General features: G+C 42.3%; 1 protein-coding gene across 1 annotated transcript in view; it reads right to left on the bottom strand.

Annotated features, from left to right (window-relative positions):
* The window catches only part of slc12a6 (solute carrier family 12 member 6), a 40,671-nt gene extending 27,213 nt beyond the window's left edge, over positions 1-13,458 (bottom strand). Inside the window, exons 1-2 of the mRNA XM_074698912.1 lie at positions 13,307-13,458; positions 6,590-7,306 (exon numbers count right to left, since the gene is read on the bottom strand). Of these exons, the coding sequence (XP_074555013.1) occupies positions 6,590-6,788 (199 nt within the window). The 5' untranslated portion in view covers positions 6,789-7,306; positions 13,307-13,458. The remainder of the gene's footprint in view (positions 1-6,589; positions 7,307-13,306) is intronic.
* Positions 13,459-17,677: the final 4,219 nt, after the last annotated feature.

Raw genomic sequence — 17,677 nt, 5'->3', positions numbered from 1 at the left:
TGATGAAACCCCGATGCATGACTCTGAGCTGCAGTAAAAACAGAGAATCATGATAAAGTAATCCTGAAGGTCAACATGTTTAAAGCTTGTTTATTTAATTTGGATCCTCGATAGCTGTACCCTACAGCACAGCTAGTCTTTCTGGGGTCCAGGCTAAAAACAAATAATTTACAAGCATATAGTGTATACAGCTAAACTGACAAGAATGCAACACAGTCTGTACCATCAATCACTTTTTGAAAAGAGAAATAAACATACAACACACAAATTGAAAATTTACAATAACATTTTTCAAAAATAGAACAAATAGATGTCATCCTCAAAACACTGAAGAGGGGCGCAACCACTTTGTGCCTGTTGTTCTACAAATATGCCAATGTGTTTTTTAATTTGGTTTGTGAAAATACATTTATGTGTTAATTTAGTCAACAACAGACAGTTGTAGGGAATTCCATGCCTTCATTGCTCTGTATTGTACAGTACGTTTTAGGAAATTAGTATTTGCTTTTGGAAATGAGAACTGCCCATTTGTTACCTGTCTAGTATTGTATCTCAACGATTCTAGGCTTAGTTTAAGCATCTTGTTCTGATAACAGGGTATATGCTGAAATCCTGAGGTTAAATTCAATACCTTTTTAAGACTTTTTAAAAAAACCTTTCAGAAAGTCTTAAGACCTTATCGGGACTTTAAGCTGTTGTTAGCAACAGATGTTTGACAGCTGCAGTTTGCATTTTAACATAAATTAGGTAAGCTGAGAAGGAATAAAGCTTGAAAGAATTAATGAGACTAAATGCAGCTTAATTGACATTCCCATTCCCACAACAAGTAACAGCAGTTATTTAGGGCCAACTTGCAGAAAAAAACAAGAATTTATTTCATCATAGTCAAATTTTAGGATTTAGGGCTTGAGATTGTGTTATTTGCTTTCCATCAGTGCTACCTACCGATGGGCTAGCGCCACGCATAGCCCGTACCTCACAAAAACTAAATCTTTGCTTGTTGTCAAGTTTCAAACAACAGCACTACGTAACTGTATTGATAAATACCTTATCGCATCACGTTGTATCCAGTAAAAAGGTGATTTGAACAAAGAAAATTTGTTCCAAAACAACTGAGATCAGGGGAAGCTGGGGGAAGCTTTCTCTAGATCTTAAGAATCCAAGATCCCAGGATATCAAAAGTCTGAGAAATTTTCTCAGGAGGCTTGAGAAACTCTTATGCTAAAGCTTTTTCTAGATCCTCACACTGGTCTGTGATGAGAGTGACGAGCAGAATGATCGTCCAATCACCAGGTGTGGTTATTTGTGAAGGTTCAGACCCTGAAAACATTTTCGGACCAGATGGACTATTTCCATGGCAATATATGGGACTGTCTGTCTGGTGTGTCAGGTCAGTTTGTAACTGTCCCAAAGAGGAAAATAAATAATCATGGATACTTTTGGAGTCAAAGTTTGAATACCAATACAATTTAATACCTTTTTAATACTTTTTAAGGGTCTTAATTTTCCCACAGCTGATTTATCAACTTTTAATACTTCTTGAGACCCCGCGGACACCCTGGATAATTAGGGATTTTAAATTTCAAAAGTTTCCATATTGCCAGGAGTAAAGAAGCAGTCATCTTGTCCTCCACCTTTAGCCAGCCTAGACTTCTGTGCATGCTAGTGTCATATCATTGTAGAGCTAGGCATGCTGTCTTGTTTTGTATGAGCTGCAGTTTACATAAATCTTTTCTTGCAGCATTAGACCATATTAACTGACAGTAATCAAGCTGTGAAAGAACAAGAGTATTCAGTACAAGTATCACTAATTTGGGGTAAGAAATTTTCTGTTTCTTCCTATCAATGCCAAAGACTGTTCCATTTTGCTGACAATATTTTCTATGTGTTTAGACCAGGAAAATTTGTTGTCCAAGGTAACGGCCAAAAGTTTGATTTGCTTTACCTGCTCTAATGGTGAATTACTGATTAAGAGTTTAAGGTAATACTCCGGGATGGAACAAGTTGGGTCCTATCACAAGGTTTAGGGCAGAAATTACCCATACAGCAGTGTTTTTGTGCAGCAGAAGCCCAGAGCGTTCACACCAAACACCCCCTCCCTGCTCCTCTGCCGGTTTCCTCTGCACTCAGACAGAGCCATATTTTACTTGACCAAAAACACAAACAAACGGACTCCCACTGCGCGTTACTTTCACACAAAAACACCGCTAAATAAGGCTCTAATTCTCATCGTGTAGTAAAACGGCGCTACCTCCACTGCAGAGCCACAGCTGGCTACGAGGTGCTCGCCCCTTAGTGTATCAGTTCGCGCGCGCAGCGTGCCAGATATGAACAAACGCAGGTAGTCTGTCAGGACGAATTATGCAATAACAACGTAAAGATGAGTGATTTTGAGAGCCAGTAGCGCGCTGAAAATTCTCAAAATAAAGTGTGAATGCAGACAGATATCAGATTTTTTTGGTGGGAGTCCGTTTATTTGTGTTTTTGGTCAAGTAAAATATGGCCCCGTCTGAGTGCAGAGGAAACCGGCAGAGGAGCAGGGAGGGGGTGTTTGGTGTGAGCGCTCTGGGCTTCTGCTGCACAGAAACACTGCTGTAGGGGTAATTTCTGCCCTAAACCTTGTGATAGGACCCAACTTGTTCCATCCCGGAGTATCACTTTAAAGTGTTCAGTATGAGCTTGTCTTCTTAAATCCAAATAAAAGTGTGTTCACAGGTCCTGACTGATGACTGAAGACAGACCTGAAGAATCCTCCACTGAGCACAGAGATCACCTCTGTCACCATCAGTGCTCAGCAGCTCTGGTTACACTTACACACACACTCACACACTCTCACAGACAGACAGAAGACTTGATGCGGAGGCCGCCGCCATGTGTCCGGTGGCGTTCTGCCACAGTCAGCAGAGAGCCTTACATCAGCAGAACCTGAGTCAGCAGCATCACTTCCTCCTGCTCCACCACACACACGCTAACAGCAGCATGGACGGCGTGCAGCGTCACGCTTTACAGAAGGAGTCTAATCATGACAGGACTCACCTCACACAGACCCTCAATACAAAAACTCTGCCCTGATCTAATGAGTCTGATGAGGCTAGTCTACTGTGCTCAGCCTCCCTGACTAAGTGACCTCACTAACATCAGGGAAATCCCAGAATGCATCATCAAAGTGTCTCTGTCACCTTCAAACACAAAGCAGAGCTGATACTCAGGTGGAGAAAAGCAGCATTTGTCCGGTGGGTGGAAACTTCCTGTTCTCACTTCTCTGTTCTGAAGCTGACAGTGAGTGTGAAGCTGACTGAGCTGCTGATCCTCAGAGAGTGAAGTCTGCAGCGTTTGTAGGAAAAGAGAAGCTGATCTGAGGACACGTTTCTTAGAGACAGGATGAGTCTTTCCCATGTTTACTGTCAAACAGGCTTTCTGAAGCCTGACAGAGGACTAAAAGCTGCATTCTTCACACACTTAAGAGTCTCCCTGAGTAAACATGAGCACATATTTTCATTCCTGTCTTCTGACACGCACACACATGCATGATAACTCTGTCTGCATGAGAACCTGTTGATCAGGTTCAGAGCTGCAGGTGTGCTGAGGTCACAGCATCAGGACAAACAGACCGTGATGAAACTCTTCAGGCTGTCTGACTGGACGGACCTCCTCCCACGCTTTGATGAGTCTTTTGGTTTTCACTGGAGAACTGGTGCAAAGGTAGTCCTCTATATCCTAGTATCTTACAACAGTGACATTAAATTGGTCTGTATGTGGGGAAAAAAGTCACAACACATGGGTTCAAATCCTGCAGAGAGGACCAGGTCTCTGAGGAAATACAAAGGACGGATTAAATACCTGTTTTTATTCTCACTTCAGAGTCACAGTCCTGAGATTAAACCAGAGCTATGACACTTTTCCTTTGAGGGCTGAAATCAAAGTTCAAGCTCTGACCTAGTTTGAAGATTGGTTAATGTTCGGGTCATCCTCAGAGAGACAGAGGTGTGTTCCTGCAGAGAGGCAAGCCACCTGACATGGATTACAACACCTGAGAGTGACGCCAAAAACAGGTGGTGGAGCAGCGTGGTTCAGCTGAGTCTCCCTCCATGTTTCTCTGAGCAGCATCACAGCAGCTCTTTCTAAGTACAATGAGATTAAACGTCTCCATTTCTATTTGTGGAGGCTTAACGGACAACGTGGGGCGTCCTTACTACACTGCTTACAAGGCTCAAAGCTGTTAATACACTCACAGCTGTTTCTGACCCACAGACACACCCTTACACTTTTACAAACAGATTTGAGGACACAGGTCAAAGGAGACATGTGTGAGGAGACAGGGCAAAGGAGACAGGTGTTAGGACTTAGGTGTAAGGAGACAAGGCAAAGGAGACAGGTGTAAGGACACGGGTGTGTGGAGATAGGTGTAAGGAGACAGATGTGAGGGCATAGGTGTAAGCAGACAGGGCAAAGGAGACAGGTGTGAGGACACAGGTCCTCCTGTTTTCTCCATGTCATTTAAAAATTTTGAGATACTCTACACGAAAAACAAAATTGTGTTTTTTGGCTAAAGTGGGTTCCACAGAACAGACAAAACATAATTCACTCACCATAAACTTTTCATAAACTCTTATAAATTTACTTAACACCTCCTGTCAACACAAACTGACTGACCCCTCAGGTAGAACCACTTTTGGGTCACGTTCCACATGTAATACATTCTCTTTCTGTCAAAATTCTTACTTTGTAAATAGGCCTGTCACGATAATCAATAAATCAATTAACTGAACGATAAATAAAAACGTCCTCGGTAAGTTTGCCAGCCTCGATAAACTGACACGAGCATGCATGTTTGTTTTCCTCCTCTCTTTCCACCAAAGAGGCTGAATGAGAAGATGGCTCACTACGTCTATCTTTCCTAACATCGGGGTGCATAGGTTCTGTAGCGGATTTATAGCGGAGTGAGCATCTGTCAAAAACACGATCTTTGGGGTGAAGACAGGGCTGCTCGCGCGTACACACGGAGAGAGCTGAAGCGAGCGTCCTGAGGGGTAAGGAGGAAACACACGCTAATATGAGTGATGGCACGAAAGATATGGTTCTTAAGCCGCCTGCCACAGTCCCAGTGTGGGAATATTTTGTTTTTTATTAGAATGAACAAAGTGTGAGCTCATGAACACCAACGAGCTGATATGTCGCATTTGTTTGAAAATAGTGGCGACGCAGAAAAAGAGTGAGGTGCAGCGGAGCCTTGTTCTTTGACAATCTGCTCTTACTGAGGCTTTTGGTCGGCAAAGTAAATAGAAGTAAAAGCGCCAAATGGTGGGCGCTCAAAGACAGCTACATTGGCAAAGAAATGCAGCCCTTCAATACGGTTGAAAGCCAGAAATGTTCAAAATGTTGACAGACAGTACGGAAGGACATGTTACAAACAATTCAGGAACTGTATAAACTCCCTTTTATTTAGGCTGTAGTTTTTATTATTGTTGTTTTTTTTGGAGTTTCGTTTTTTCTTTGGAGACAGGGTCTATGTTTTATTGTTTTTGATTAGTATTAATTATTTTCATTGACATGTATTTTTTTCTAAAAGAGAGTCCATTTCATTTTCATTGTATTTTTTTCTCTTTCTTGTTTGTTAAATGTATTATATTTTTTGTTTAATTTATTTTATTTAAAAGATCCTGACCTTTTAATTACAGTTAAATACTCTTAAGAAATTAAAGTTTCTTGCTTTTGATATGGTGTACTCACTTTATTATCCCATTTATCATAATTGGAAAAAAAAATGGGAACAAAATCAAAATAATATTGACAATAATATCTTTTATCAGCAATAATTTTTCGGAAATTTATCATCTAGCAAAAGTTGTTATCGTGACAGGCCTATTTGTAAATTTGTTCCAGGACTTGTAAAAGTGTTCTGCTAATTAAATGCAGATATTTCAAATTTAAAAATGTTTTGTAAAATACAAATTTGTTTAAAGTTTGTAAAAAGTTTCAACCTTTGTAACATTGCACTTCTCAGCCATTGTGCTTCTCTGATCACTTCGCAGGAACAGGATGAGTCAGGCAGAGCGACCTGGAGCCACACTGGTTCAGCCTCAGGTCGCAGACAGACACCATGGAGACCAGGGACACAGGAGACTGATGGGTTAGTCTCAAGCCTACAGAGCCACAGAGAGCTGCACTCTGATTTCACAGAAGGTTCCTGAATCTAAACTGGAACTAATGATAACTCCATGAGTGTTCATGTGACTGTGAGCCTCTGTGCTTGAACCACGTGCCGTTGGTAGCAGCAGCAGGCTCCACTCTGTGAGGAGGAGGAAGAGGAGGAAGAGGAGGAGGAGGAGGAGGAGGAGGATCTGCTGACATATGTCAAACAGGTGGATTAATGTGTCAGTAAGGGGCTTTGCTTCAGGGACAGGTCTGAGTCTGATCCTGTTCTCACTCTTTTGTATGACGCTGAAACATGTGAAATCTTGCTGTGTGTACCTTAGTGACACTCACATACTCTTGGTGAATGTGTGTGTGTGTGTGTGTGTGTGTGTGTGTGTGTGTGTGTGTGTGTGTGTGTGTGTGTTTGTGTGTGTGTGTGTGTGTGTGTGTTTACCTTGCTCGATGCTGCTGTATTCAGGCGTGTCAGCCCCGTCTCCTCCTCCCTCGCTCAGCGGGTCACTTCGATTCACGCTCTCCCTGGAGCCGAATTGCACGCGGGCGCCGGAGCGTGAGCTGATGTCAGGCGACGTGTCGGACAGTCCCGGGAGGTCCTCGGCCTTGGTGGGCGTCACCGTGAAGCGCACTGAAGCCATGGCAGCTCACTGGGAGAGTGGGAGCAAAGGGTGGGGTGTTTCTGTGGGTTAGGGGACCAGCTTGGTGGACTGTGCTGACCTAAGCTGTGCTAGGCTACGCTAGGCTATCTCTCAGGTGATGTTCAGGTGATGGTGGCCTCTGGGATTCTTTCTTTTGCTGCAGGAATTCTCCATTTGAGCAGAGAGGCTGGCTGCCACTGAGGATGAGAAAGAAAAGAGAGAGTCTCCCCTCAGCTCAGACGACACATGCTCTGAGATGAATCCAAAACCAGGCAGACTGATCACGATGAACTAAGAGAGGAGTAGAAACAGTAGAAGATCCTGCAGAGTCAGAGAAGTCCCTCTGAGCTAATGTTCCTCCTCTTTCCTTTCTGCTGCTCTGCTGATCTGTCCCCTCTCTGTCCTGGTTCCTGTGGCGGAGGAGAACATTCACTCAGCCCTCTAAGCTCCCCTTCCTCTCTGCTGTAAACAACTAAAACTGGTGCAACATGCGCTTCAGAGATAAAGAGCTCTTTCTGCTGATAGCAGCCATCGGGGGTCACACACGGGGTGGGGGTGGCACAAGCAGGAGAAGTTGGGAGAGGGAGAAATGACCGGAGAGAGGAAGAGAAAGAGACACAAAGTCAGGTAAAAACAGACACATTATATCACACAGAGCTTCAAACACAGGAATGTGGAGCTAATCTTCATATGACTGTAGAGGCAGCACAGATACATTATGTTCTGATGTCATCAGACTGATACACCTCGGGTAACAGTGTTAACACAGCTTCAGTTCTTTCAAAAGTTTCTGCAAACTTTATCAAGCAGAGCTCTGCCATTTGAATGTTAGCTCGTAAAAAAAAACACCAAACAGAAAGTGTCTGATTTCTTTTCTTTGTTTTTCTAAACCAGTATACTGGTGGTATAAGAGGAGGCAGATTCGTTCAGGAAACAGAAACGTGACCACACGTACAGACCAATTTACAGTCAGCATCATGCGCGCACATTTTGGCAACAGAAGCAGCTTTTAGCTCCACTCATTCAGATGAGTTCTTGTTCTTTAAACGCTAAATTAAATCTGTAAGCAGCATAAAAATGTCTGGTTGTTCTAAAGTTTTCCACAGTAAATAAAAGTTTTCCAAAATTTCAAAGTAACTGCACTGCTGATTGGCTGTTTCCCCAAGCCATGGCTCTGCCTGTAACCAATCAGACGGTACTGGGGACTGAGTAGTGACTGCAGACAGCGAAGCGGCTGCATCAGAGCTTCACCAACACAGCTCTAGTTTTGTTTCTTATTGGGCCGTCAGATTAAAAAAAACAGGCCGATACCGATATGCCTCAAAATGCCAAATATCGGCCCCAATTATCGGCCGGCGGATAATCGGTCAATCCCTAGTTTAACCACGAAGAAATAATATTAATTCTACATTTTATGTTTAAAGCAAATGAACAAGTCAGTTTAGTAGTCTTAAAACACAAACCATTAAAATTCTGTTAGATTTGGTTAGTTTCTCTCTGGTTCCTTTATTATAACCCAGGTCTCAGACTCAGCTGTCTGTGAGCGCTTTTTGCTTTTTTTTCTGGTTTATTGGCATTAGTTCATGTCTTTATATTTCTCAGTCTGTAAGTGTCCACAGATAATACAGTCTTAAGCATTCAGTGACCTGTGTGTTTAAACTCCTCTCTGGGTACCCGCTGGATTTCTCCACTAAAACTGTCTATCCACTGATGTCTGTCCACTTGCTGATGTTTTCCATCCACTCACTGATCCTCATGAACCTGTGAGTCATTTACCATCCATCAAATTGGTGACGTTCATTCATTCATCTTCCAAACTGCTTATCTTCAGGGTTGCGGGCAGCTGGAGTCTATCCCAGCTGTCTGTCGGCAGGAGGCCATAGTCGCCTACAGGGCGGAGACAGAACACCTTTCACACACACTCACACCTATGGATAATTTAGAGTGACCAATTAACCTAAGGAGCATGTTTCTGGACTGTAGGAGGACAAATTGGTGTTATTTAGGTCAAAAATGTGTTTGATTGCTTTTTGGTGGTGAACACCTTCATGTCAATTTACAAACCATTACACTCTGCAGCACTTCTGTTGTCAAGATGTGCGTATATCTGTAACTGCTTACAAACATTAAAGAGGTCTATGAGACAGTTGTTCTTAATTTTGTTTACACAACAGTTTTAGGATGAAACGCAAAAGTATTGTTGTGTTTCAGCCTCTCATTTACACAGAAGCAGAGTTTTATCCGACCTGTAACAGAAACTTTTGAAAACGGCCTCCAGAGTGGATTTTTTTTCTGAAACACTGCAGCCACCACTGTCGTGTAAACAGTGAGCTGGAGTTTTCAGAGGAAACGCTGATATCGCGCTCAGCTTTGTGCACGTACAACAGCACTGTTGTTATGATGGTCGTGGTCTTCCATGTCGAGCTTGTGCTGCTCAATCTGCTGCATCTGTGACTGTCTTTAACAAAATGATCATCTGTTGCTCCAATTCTGCTCTTAGCATTCACCAATACATCAGATGATCTGCCCAACTCTACTTCAGTGAAGATCTACCTAAAGCTCCTTCTGGACACCACAGTCATCGCGCCAACTACAGGGCTGGCATGCTTACTACAGCGTTTTCAGTCACTTTTCAGATTTTTTTTTCTGTATTTTGGGTTTGGGGTGAAATTTTGTTGTGTAAACAGTAGGGGTGTAACAGTACCATGCCAATCCGCTCCATAAGGCCGTTGGGTTCAGTACAGTGCTGTATTGTAACGAGTACAGTAAGTTTACGTTAGCCGCTGCACATGGCTCTTTAATATTCACGTGAGTACTTGTCTATGATTGCCTGAGCAGGGAAGGTGTTTTTATATTCATGAGGAAAGTGGTCTGTGATTCATGCTTTGCGATCGTGTGCATATCATGTGGACGTGACGTCTCACGGTGAGCCAATCAGAAGATGAATATCAAAGAGCTTCCGTAGCCACAGGAGCTTGTGTCTGAATTGTGCATCATGGCTGCTGCTAACGACCAACCGGAGCTTGAAGAACCTCCCCCCTCACTGTAAAATGGCAAGTTTTTGGTTTAATAAACATGCTAAACAAGCAAATGGTTTTGCGTTGTTCCATACTGTACCGAAAATGTACCAAACCGTGACCCTAAAACCAAGGTACGTACCAAACCGTGATTTTTGTGTACCGTTACACCCCTAGTAAACGGGGCCTTGGTGTATTCACACAGCAGGGGGTCTCCAGTCTGCAGCGCTGACATTTTAGAGCTGAAATGCTAAGGGATCAGTCCGCAACCTCACATCTTAAAGCCAAGCAGAAGTGCTGAAAACTGCAGTTCCATAAGTGTCCACCAGAGGCTGTCTCCAAAGCCGCAGCGACCACATACACACCCATTCAAAAAGTCAGATCTATACATCCAAGACAAACGTGTTTAACGGCTCACTTTAAATCATGGTAAAACTTTTTCATTCCTCTGATTGAACCCTCAGTACAAACACTGGATTCGTTACTGCCTTGTTTTGTAAATCTCTCTCCCTCCTGGTTTCCAGCTCTGAATGCTTGCCTTTCCTCAGAAGAAAGATCTAAGATTTGGTTGTCTCATTGAGAGTTGCGAGTGTTTTAGTAAAAAAGTATATTATGTAAAAATGAATTTAATGAACTGTAAAAGGTTTTTTCATGGATTATCAGATGTTATTAAAAATGTACTTTTCTTCAAATAAGTCTTCAACACTGTTTAACATTTCATGTCTTTTTGAACCATACACTAAACTTTTCTTCATTTTCTCCATGGGATTAAATATTGTCAGTGTTTTAACCCAGCTCCGTTCAGACCAGTGAAATATTGACAGAGGTTTCCTTCAAACCACAGGACAGAGCTCAGAAACCTTGCTGCGTTGCATTGCAGGTGTAAAGTCAGCGGTGGGTGCAGTCGACTCCCTCTTCTTGGGAAAAAAGTGACAGAGACAGGTGGCTTTAGCTGAATGGTTGTTTTAGCCCAGTTCATAATTTAATTATTAAAAGGAGAGCGGTTCCAACCGGTTGTGCCAGTGGCTGCTGCAGGCTGTTTCTTCTCGCTCAGCATGCAGAGACACGGCGTATTTCCCTGTTTTCTAATGCTGCCTGCCTGCCGTACAGTTGGCCTGTCCGTGTGGAGACCAACATCAGAGAGGAGTTCACCAGAAACATAAAAAGACACGAAAAAGTCATCTGTCCTGTTCTTCCCGCTGAAGACGAAGAAGGGGTTTGTTTCCACTAACTTCCAGCTTTGTTAGAATTAGCCAGTGGGGGGGGGCACCGAGGCCTCTCTCAGCATGCACCGTGCTAAAGGCTGGAAACACCCGGGAGACGCTGTTAATCTAGACAAACACATTCACACCCAAAGGCTACCAGAAATCACCAGAAATCCTCAAAAATCACAAGAACTCTTCAGAAATCACCAGAAATCCTCAGAAATCCTCAAAAGTCAACAGAAATCAAAAGAAATATCTAGAAATCCTCAGAAATCACAAGGAGTCAGCAGAAGGAGAGCAGAGCTCCTCCACCATGCTTCATCTTTCAGTAAAGTTCTTCAATCCGTGTGTCATCAACACCGCAGCTCAGATATTACATCACATTAGAGCTGAAACGATTCCTTGAATGATTCGAGGTACTCGATTACAAAAAAATACTTGAGTAATTTTCTCCACCTCAAGGAATCGTTTAATTTTAAAAAAGATCAAAGAGTGGTATTTCAAATAGAGCTGAGGCCACATTAAGAGAGTTTTCAGACCCCACAAGCTACCTCTTATACAAAATAGCAACTAGCAACAAATCTAGCTTCTTTTCTGGAGTTTGGAGACTAATGGGTCATTCTATGAAACGGGTGCCATCTTGGTCCGCAACATTTGATGAGATGTACAAGGCACAAAAAATGTGTCAAAATGTGTTTACAAATTTTGGAGCTACACTGTATCAGAAAATTCTATTTCTTACTGAGAAAAATTTTCCTTCAAAAAATAACCGCTCTTTAACCAAACAAAAATGTATTTTATCCGATTCCTCGATTAATCGATGGGATATTCAGTAGAATACTCGATTACTAAAATACTCGATAGCTGCAGCCCTATATCACATGCTGTTTTCCTTTCACAGCACACACTCTCTTCCTCTTCTTATGACTTGTGCTCGGGCAGAGATTGGGTTTCTTTACAGCTTAAGTCTTCACTTTCAGGCTGTGCAGAACATTTTGTTCAGTAAATTTTGGCAATCAGCAGTCAGATTAGTGTTTTTTAAGCTGTTATGTTAAGAGGATTTTCTTCATGTTCAGGTACGCAGATATCATTCTGTATCTCTTGGAGCTGTCTTGTCCTGTGTTGTCACAGTATGAAGCAGCAGTGTTTCGTTTCCACTTGCTATCCACTTATAGCTTGAATAAACACCTGTTTTAAAGGCTGTCATTGAATTGTGATGTGTGGATCTGCAGAAACACTCTGAACCATGTGTGTATGACCCCAGCTGTCACTGTGTGTGCACCAGGCCTCACTGTCAGATGAACCAGTACCTGTCTGTGCTGTACCAGTCATGAAGCAATGCAGATTAATGCGTTTTGATAATTAAATTTGTTAATAAAGAAAGCAACAATCACTGTTCATTCACACAGTAAGGTATCTCTATACTCTTATGTCCCAGGTTATATTACTGTTAAAGAGTTATGATGTACCATACAGTAATGTGCTTTTTTTTTTTACCATTGGTGTAATCCTGTAATCCAATTTGTAATCTTAAATGAATAAATGAAAATATCATTGTCGCATGGTTGTAGTGATCTGAATAGGACCTGATACCCCCTACTGTGGTCTTACTCAAGGTTTGCTCTCTTTCATGCTAATGAACCTGTAATCAACTCGATCCAGGGACTAGTATAAAGCCTAACACGTATCTATAAATGAGGATAAACCCCCTCTAATGAGTCCCAACCAGCATGTTAAGCAGATCTCCAGCTGATGCTCGGCTGCTCCCCTCCACTCTTCCCATTCTAAGCCAATTAAGCTGGCCCTAATAATTCTGGCTCGAACCGGTCTGTAAACACCGAACCCAAACCCTAACCCAGTATTGGTACAGAGAGGGGGGCAGATGTGAGGAGGATGTTGTGAGGTCTGTCCCTCTCCGGCTCTGTGTTCATGACAAAAGGAATGCGGTATCTGCGTGGAGCTGCGGTTTGACAGTTAAAGAAGCCGAGCTAAAGGCGCGTGGCTGATTGGGGATAAATTGGTAAAGTCATCGGCTTTTTAATCCTAAATATGTCCTCTTAGACCAATGTGGACACCGTCTGACCCTGGGCTGTGTGTGGAGCACCGACCATCCTCAGGTATCTTCAGGTACTCTGGAGATGAAGGTGGTCTAAGGCGGGTCGCGTACAGTCGGTACAGCTAGGTGAAGCTAACGTTAGCCCTGCCTGCCGCTGATAAACTCCCTGGCAGAGACTAACAGGACACAGAGACTAACGTCCACTGATAAACACACCTTTAACTCAGGTGAAGCACTTACCTGGTCCGACTCCTCCACACAGAAAGCCCCCACCTTGAGTCTGTTTTCAGTCTATCAGGAGGATTTGACTCCGCTCAGGTTTTATCGGCACTTTTTTCCCCAACCGACAAATAACACGCGCGAGCGACTCGCTGGTCCTACTTCCCCTGCCGTTGTCCCAACGTCTTGCGCATGCGTGAAGACAGAAAAGCGCTCAATCTGACTGGGAACTGTAGTTTTTACATAAAGAAAGCGCTTTAATACTAAACTGTCACTGAAACTGTTCATATAACATAAGAAAAACCGAGTAAATTAAAGTTAACCTTTTCTATTTGTGATATAAAAACTAATGAAGGAAAATACCACTTTATTAGGTGGAGGACTGGACCAGCAACTCAAATTACAGTACTGACTTACAAAAAACAGACATTTTTGTCTTGTGATTTTTTAAATATTTAACCCTGTGTTTGTTTTTATTTCCCTTTATTCCAATGGGAAAGTGTATTATACTTAACCCTAACAACTCTCAAACAGCTTAGTTACTTTCCAGATGTCACAAAAATAAACCTATTTGAAACTTTAAATAGTGGACTCTTACATTAATATAGGATTAATTTAACAGGTTCTGATTTTGAACATGAGATAAAATGATTTTAAGTATTCTGTTTTTAGACTTTAATAGCACTCTATTCGAAGAAATAGCTTTTAAGAATATAACAGCATTACAATTCAGTTTTGTGGCAAAAAAAGGGAAGCTGTCAACCACGGCTCATTTGGTTAAATTATTTCATGTTTTACATAATGTACACAAAGACAGCAGAATTAAAACAGAAAAACAAAAGTTTATTGTAGCCTCACTAAAAAATAAAACTTAAAATGATCGTCAACATAAAACAGTTTGTGGTTAATAAAAGGTTAACCAACACATAAACAGTCCTCTCCTGGATCCCGAGTGTGATCTTTTCTCTGTACAGTCTCATCTTTCCCTCCACTTTTTGGTCTTTTCTCCCTCCATCCATCCATCCTTCCATCTCACACCTCCTCCTGTCTCCAGCACTCTCACAGCACAGGTCTGGGCTGCTGGGTGAGCAGGAGGCCAAAGCGTTTCTTCACCAGCACACGGTGTCGAGAGAACTTGTCATCCGGAGAGAAGCGAGCCGGGTGGGCTGAGCTGGTGTGCTGTCCATCGGGACGAGCCTTCTGTTGGGGACAACAAGAGAAGATGTATGGAAAGTTTAATAAATCAGACATTTTCTTTGATATTATGAGCTTCTATTGAACCTCGATGAGAAAAGCAGTTGTTTATTTCAGCAACAAATAAGCATAGAACAAGAAAGTACAAAAGTACATTTGAAAATATATAAATTGGAATCAAACTGGCAATCCAACTTGCAATAAAAAAAGTTTTACACACAAAAAAACATGCCCAGAGTCCTGCTATGAGTTAGAATGAAGTGCTCAAGATTTTAATCATTACTGTAATAGTATTCTTTATAGCTCAACCACAAACCTCCTTGATAAACTTCAGTACATTTAAAACTCTGACGCCTCCCCATTAACTATTTTTGCTGTTGTTATTCTATGTTTGTTGGCTTGTGCTTTTTTATGTTACTATTTTGTATAAGTCATTTACCTTGTAAAGTGTCAATGAGTTTTTGAAAATGGCTCTATAATAAAATGTATTACCATTATTATAACTCAAACCTGAAAATGATAAAGTTAAGTTTGTTCTCTAATAGCATGTATGTTTTGTGTGCTGTGGTTGTGTGTTTTCTGTATGCACTGTGGTTGATGGGTGTCTCCTGTATATGTAAACCTGTATACCTCAATAGTCTTTCACTGTAACTTGGGTAATAAAGCAGGTAAATGTTTGCTATGCCCGTGCCTGTGGTTTGTTTGTGTAAAGCTTTTATAGCAAAGCTAAAAAGCAACCGATAGAAAAACTCACGGTTACTGACCCAGTGTGTGTGTGTGTGTTTTATTGGTGCAGTAAACAATCATCCTGCTTAGCATAAACGTCCATTTGCTGTCCATGGACAGTGTGAGACTGGCTTTAGATGCTGCTAAACTTATTTCATTTAACTCAGGTTTGTTTCACCAGCTGGGGAAACTTAAGCACAAGTTAAAGTTTTCATATGAAGCTTGTATTTATTTCTTTATTGGCTCTAAAACCCTGACCTACTCCTCAGGTTTAAAGGAATGAAAGTTTCAGGCCCAGGCCTCGACACAATGACAGACTAACGAAGACGATCGTTGGTTTAAACAAGCTTTTTAAAGTAATGTTATGCCTCTTTTTACTTAGAAACATTGCTCTTAGATGTTTGCAAAAAAGTTTATTAATCTAGGAATACAAACAAGTTCGATATGAAGGTTGCAAACACCATGCTAACGTTACCTTCAGGGTGTAGACTCTTTCTCCGGCCTCGTTCAGGTAAAACTGGAGAAACATCTCGAAGTTTCTTTGTTTCTAGAGTTTCAAACAGCGATGTAGAGTTTGTTCCAAACCTTTAATCCCTCTAAAGTCTCCGGTAACACGCTTTTCGGCACTGGCTTCCACGTGTGGCGAGCTCCTCTGCATTCTAAGAAAACAGCGGATATCCGCTCTGGAGTATGGGGCGCAAAGCACTTTGGGAAATGGAGTTTTTGCACACACGGTTCCAGACGCTCCTAGAAAACAACCACCCTGTAAAAAAATTATATCACGAAAACTACCAAGAATGACCACTGCCTTAATACTAATTTAATATATACCGAAAAAATACGGATTAACAAAAAATATTAAAGTGAGTGTTTTTGAGCAGCCACTTGTTGGATCCAGAATGTTTATGCACAAAACTTTTAAATCAAATCAAGTCAAATCAGTCATTTTTAAAAACAATACAAGCACCAGATGCAAGCTGATTGTACTGGCCAACTACAACAAAGGTAAGGCATCCTTTAGATGGACTTCAACTTTGGGTTTTAGGTCATTTTACTCTTTTTCAGTGACTGAAAAATTAACAGCTTAAACTTAGACACTACCACTAAATATCACAGGCAGGTTTGTGTTTGATTCCAGTTAAAAACAGGTTTTGTTTTCTGCACCTGGGCACTTCTGAGCCTCAGAAAAAAAAAAAAAACTTAAAATAGTAGGAAAGACCTGTTGTTTCAAACCAGTCATGACCTTTTTGATGCCAGCAAAGGGAACTGTCTTATAGGTGATGTATTATAACTGACTCTGATAGATTACATAAACATGGATCCACGGTGGGGTCCCCTCCCTGACATCATCCTGAGTGACCATGGGGACTCGAGTCCCTATACTTCGAGATGTGCCCAGACCAACCACCAAACCACTCTCGAGAGTAGATCTGCTTTGGGAGAATCCAGTCACAAAATCTCAGAGGTCTCACCTCAGGTGGGCCCTAAAACCACCAAGCAGGTGGGAGACTTCAGCCTGGATGAATCAACGCCACATAGACCTTTCAGAGCAGCAGATGTCATCCCCACGCCAGACTCTGTCTATCTGGGACACAGAGGCTTCAACCAGCCACACCAGATTTTGCCCCCATGTTTTGGGTACCAGGCTGGACTCTGGATCCCCCCTCCTCATCCTCCCCACGGCTGGTTTCGTGCAATGCCTGTAGCCTCCACACCATATCCCACGTTTGGGTTTAGTCCGGGTGTGTTGGTTCCAGTCAGCCCATGTGTGGCCTATGCAGCCCATGTTCGCACGCGCAGGGCCAACCCCAGCTGGTGCCAGTGTCCCCCAAAGGTGCCGGTTCACCCTCCATGTACCCCGAACCTGTAAGAGACAGTGCAGAGCACACAGATCACACTCATAGGAACTGTATCAGAGGTTTTAAAGATGGCTGTCTTTCTGCAGGGAGTGGAGAGGACAGGTCCAGACTGTCAGAGAGCAGTTTGTGGAAACACCAGAGATCACGGAGCAGAGTGAGGAGACAGCCGTGTCTGAAGGTCAGAGGTCAAGTTTTGATTAAACCATATTTAAGGCAGCTCATGAAGGTCAGACACTTCATCCTCTAATGATTCTCTGGATTTCTAAAGATCTCTTCCTGTGTCCCTCGAGAGAGGGGAAGTGGAAACAGAAGGAACCTGGTGAAGACAAAGCACAGAGCAGCAGCACAGAAGGAAACAAGCCGGAGTCTGTGGGTCTGTCTCAGATCTCTTTGGAGCAGGAGGTGCTGCCAGAACAAGCCTTTGAGGAATACATGACAATCATGGATGCACTCTGCATGAAGGTCTTGATGGAAACAATTCTGCATTTTAAAGAAAAAAATCATGTTTTTCCTGATCTTTGAGATTTCCTCAATTTTTTAAACTTTGCTCAGGATGCAGAGAACGAGAACCAGAACGAGAACCTCGAGATCAAAAACAGCTTGTTTCAGGACT

Source organism: Halichoeres trimaculatus, unplaced genomic scaffold, assembly GCF_033239565.1.
Source record: "Halichoeres trimaculatus isolate MK-OKI-2021-1 unplaced genomic scaffold, fHalTri1.1 fHalTri1_scaffold_22, whole genome shotgun sequence".
NCBI classification, from domain to species: Eukaryota; Metazoa; Chordata; class Actinopteri; order Labriformes; family Labridae; genus Halichoeres; species Halichoeres trimaculatus.
The sequence above is the reverse complement of the archived record's forward strand: the minus strand, read 5'-3'. Positions and strand labels throughout refer to the sequence as shown.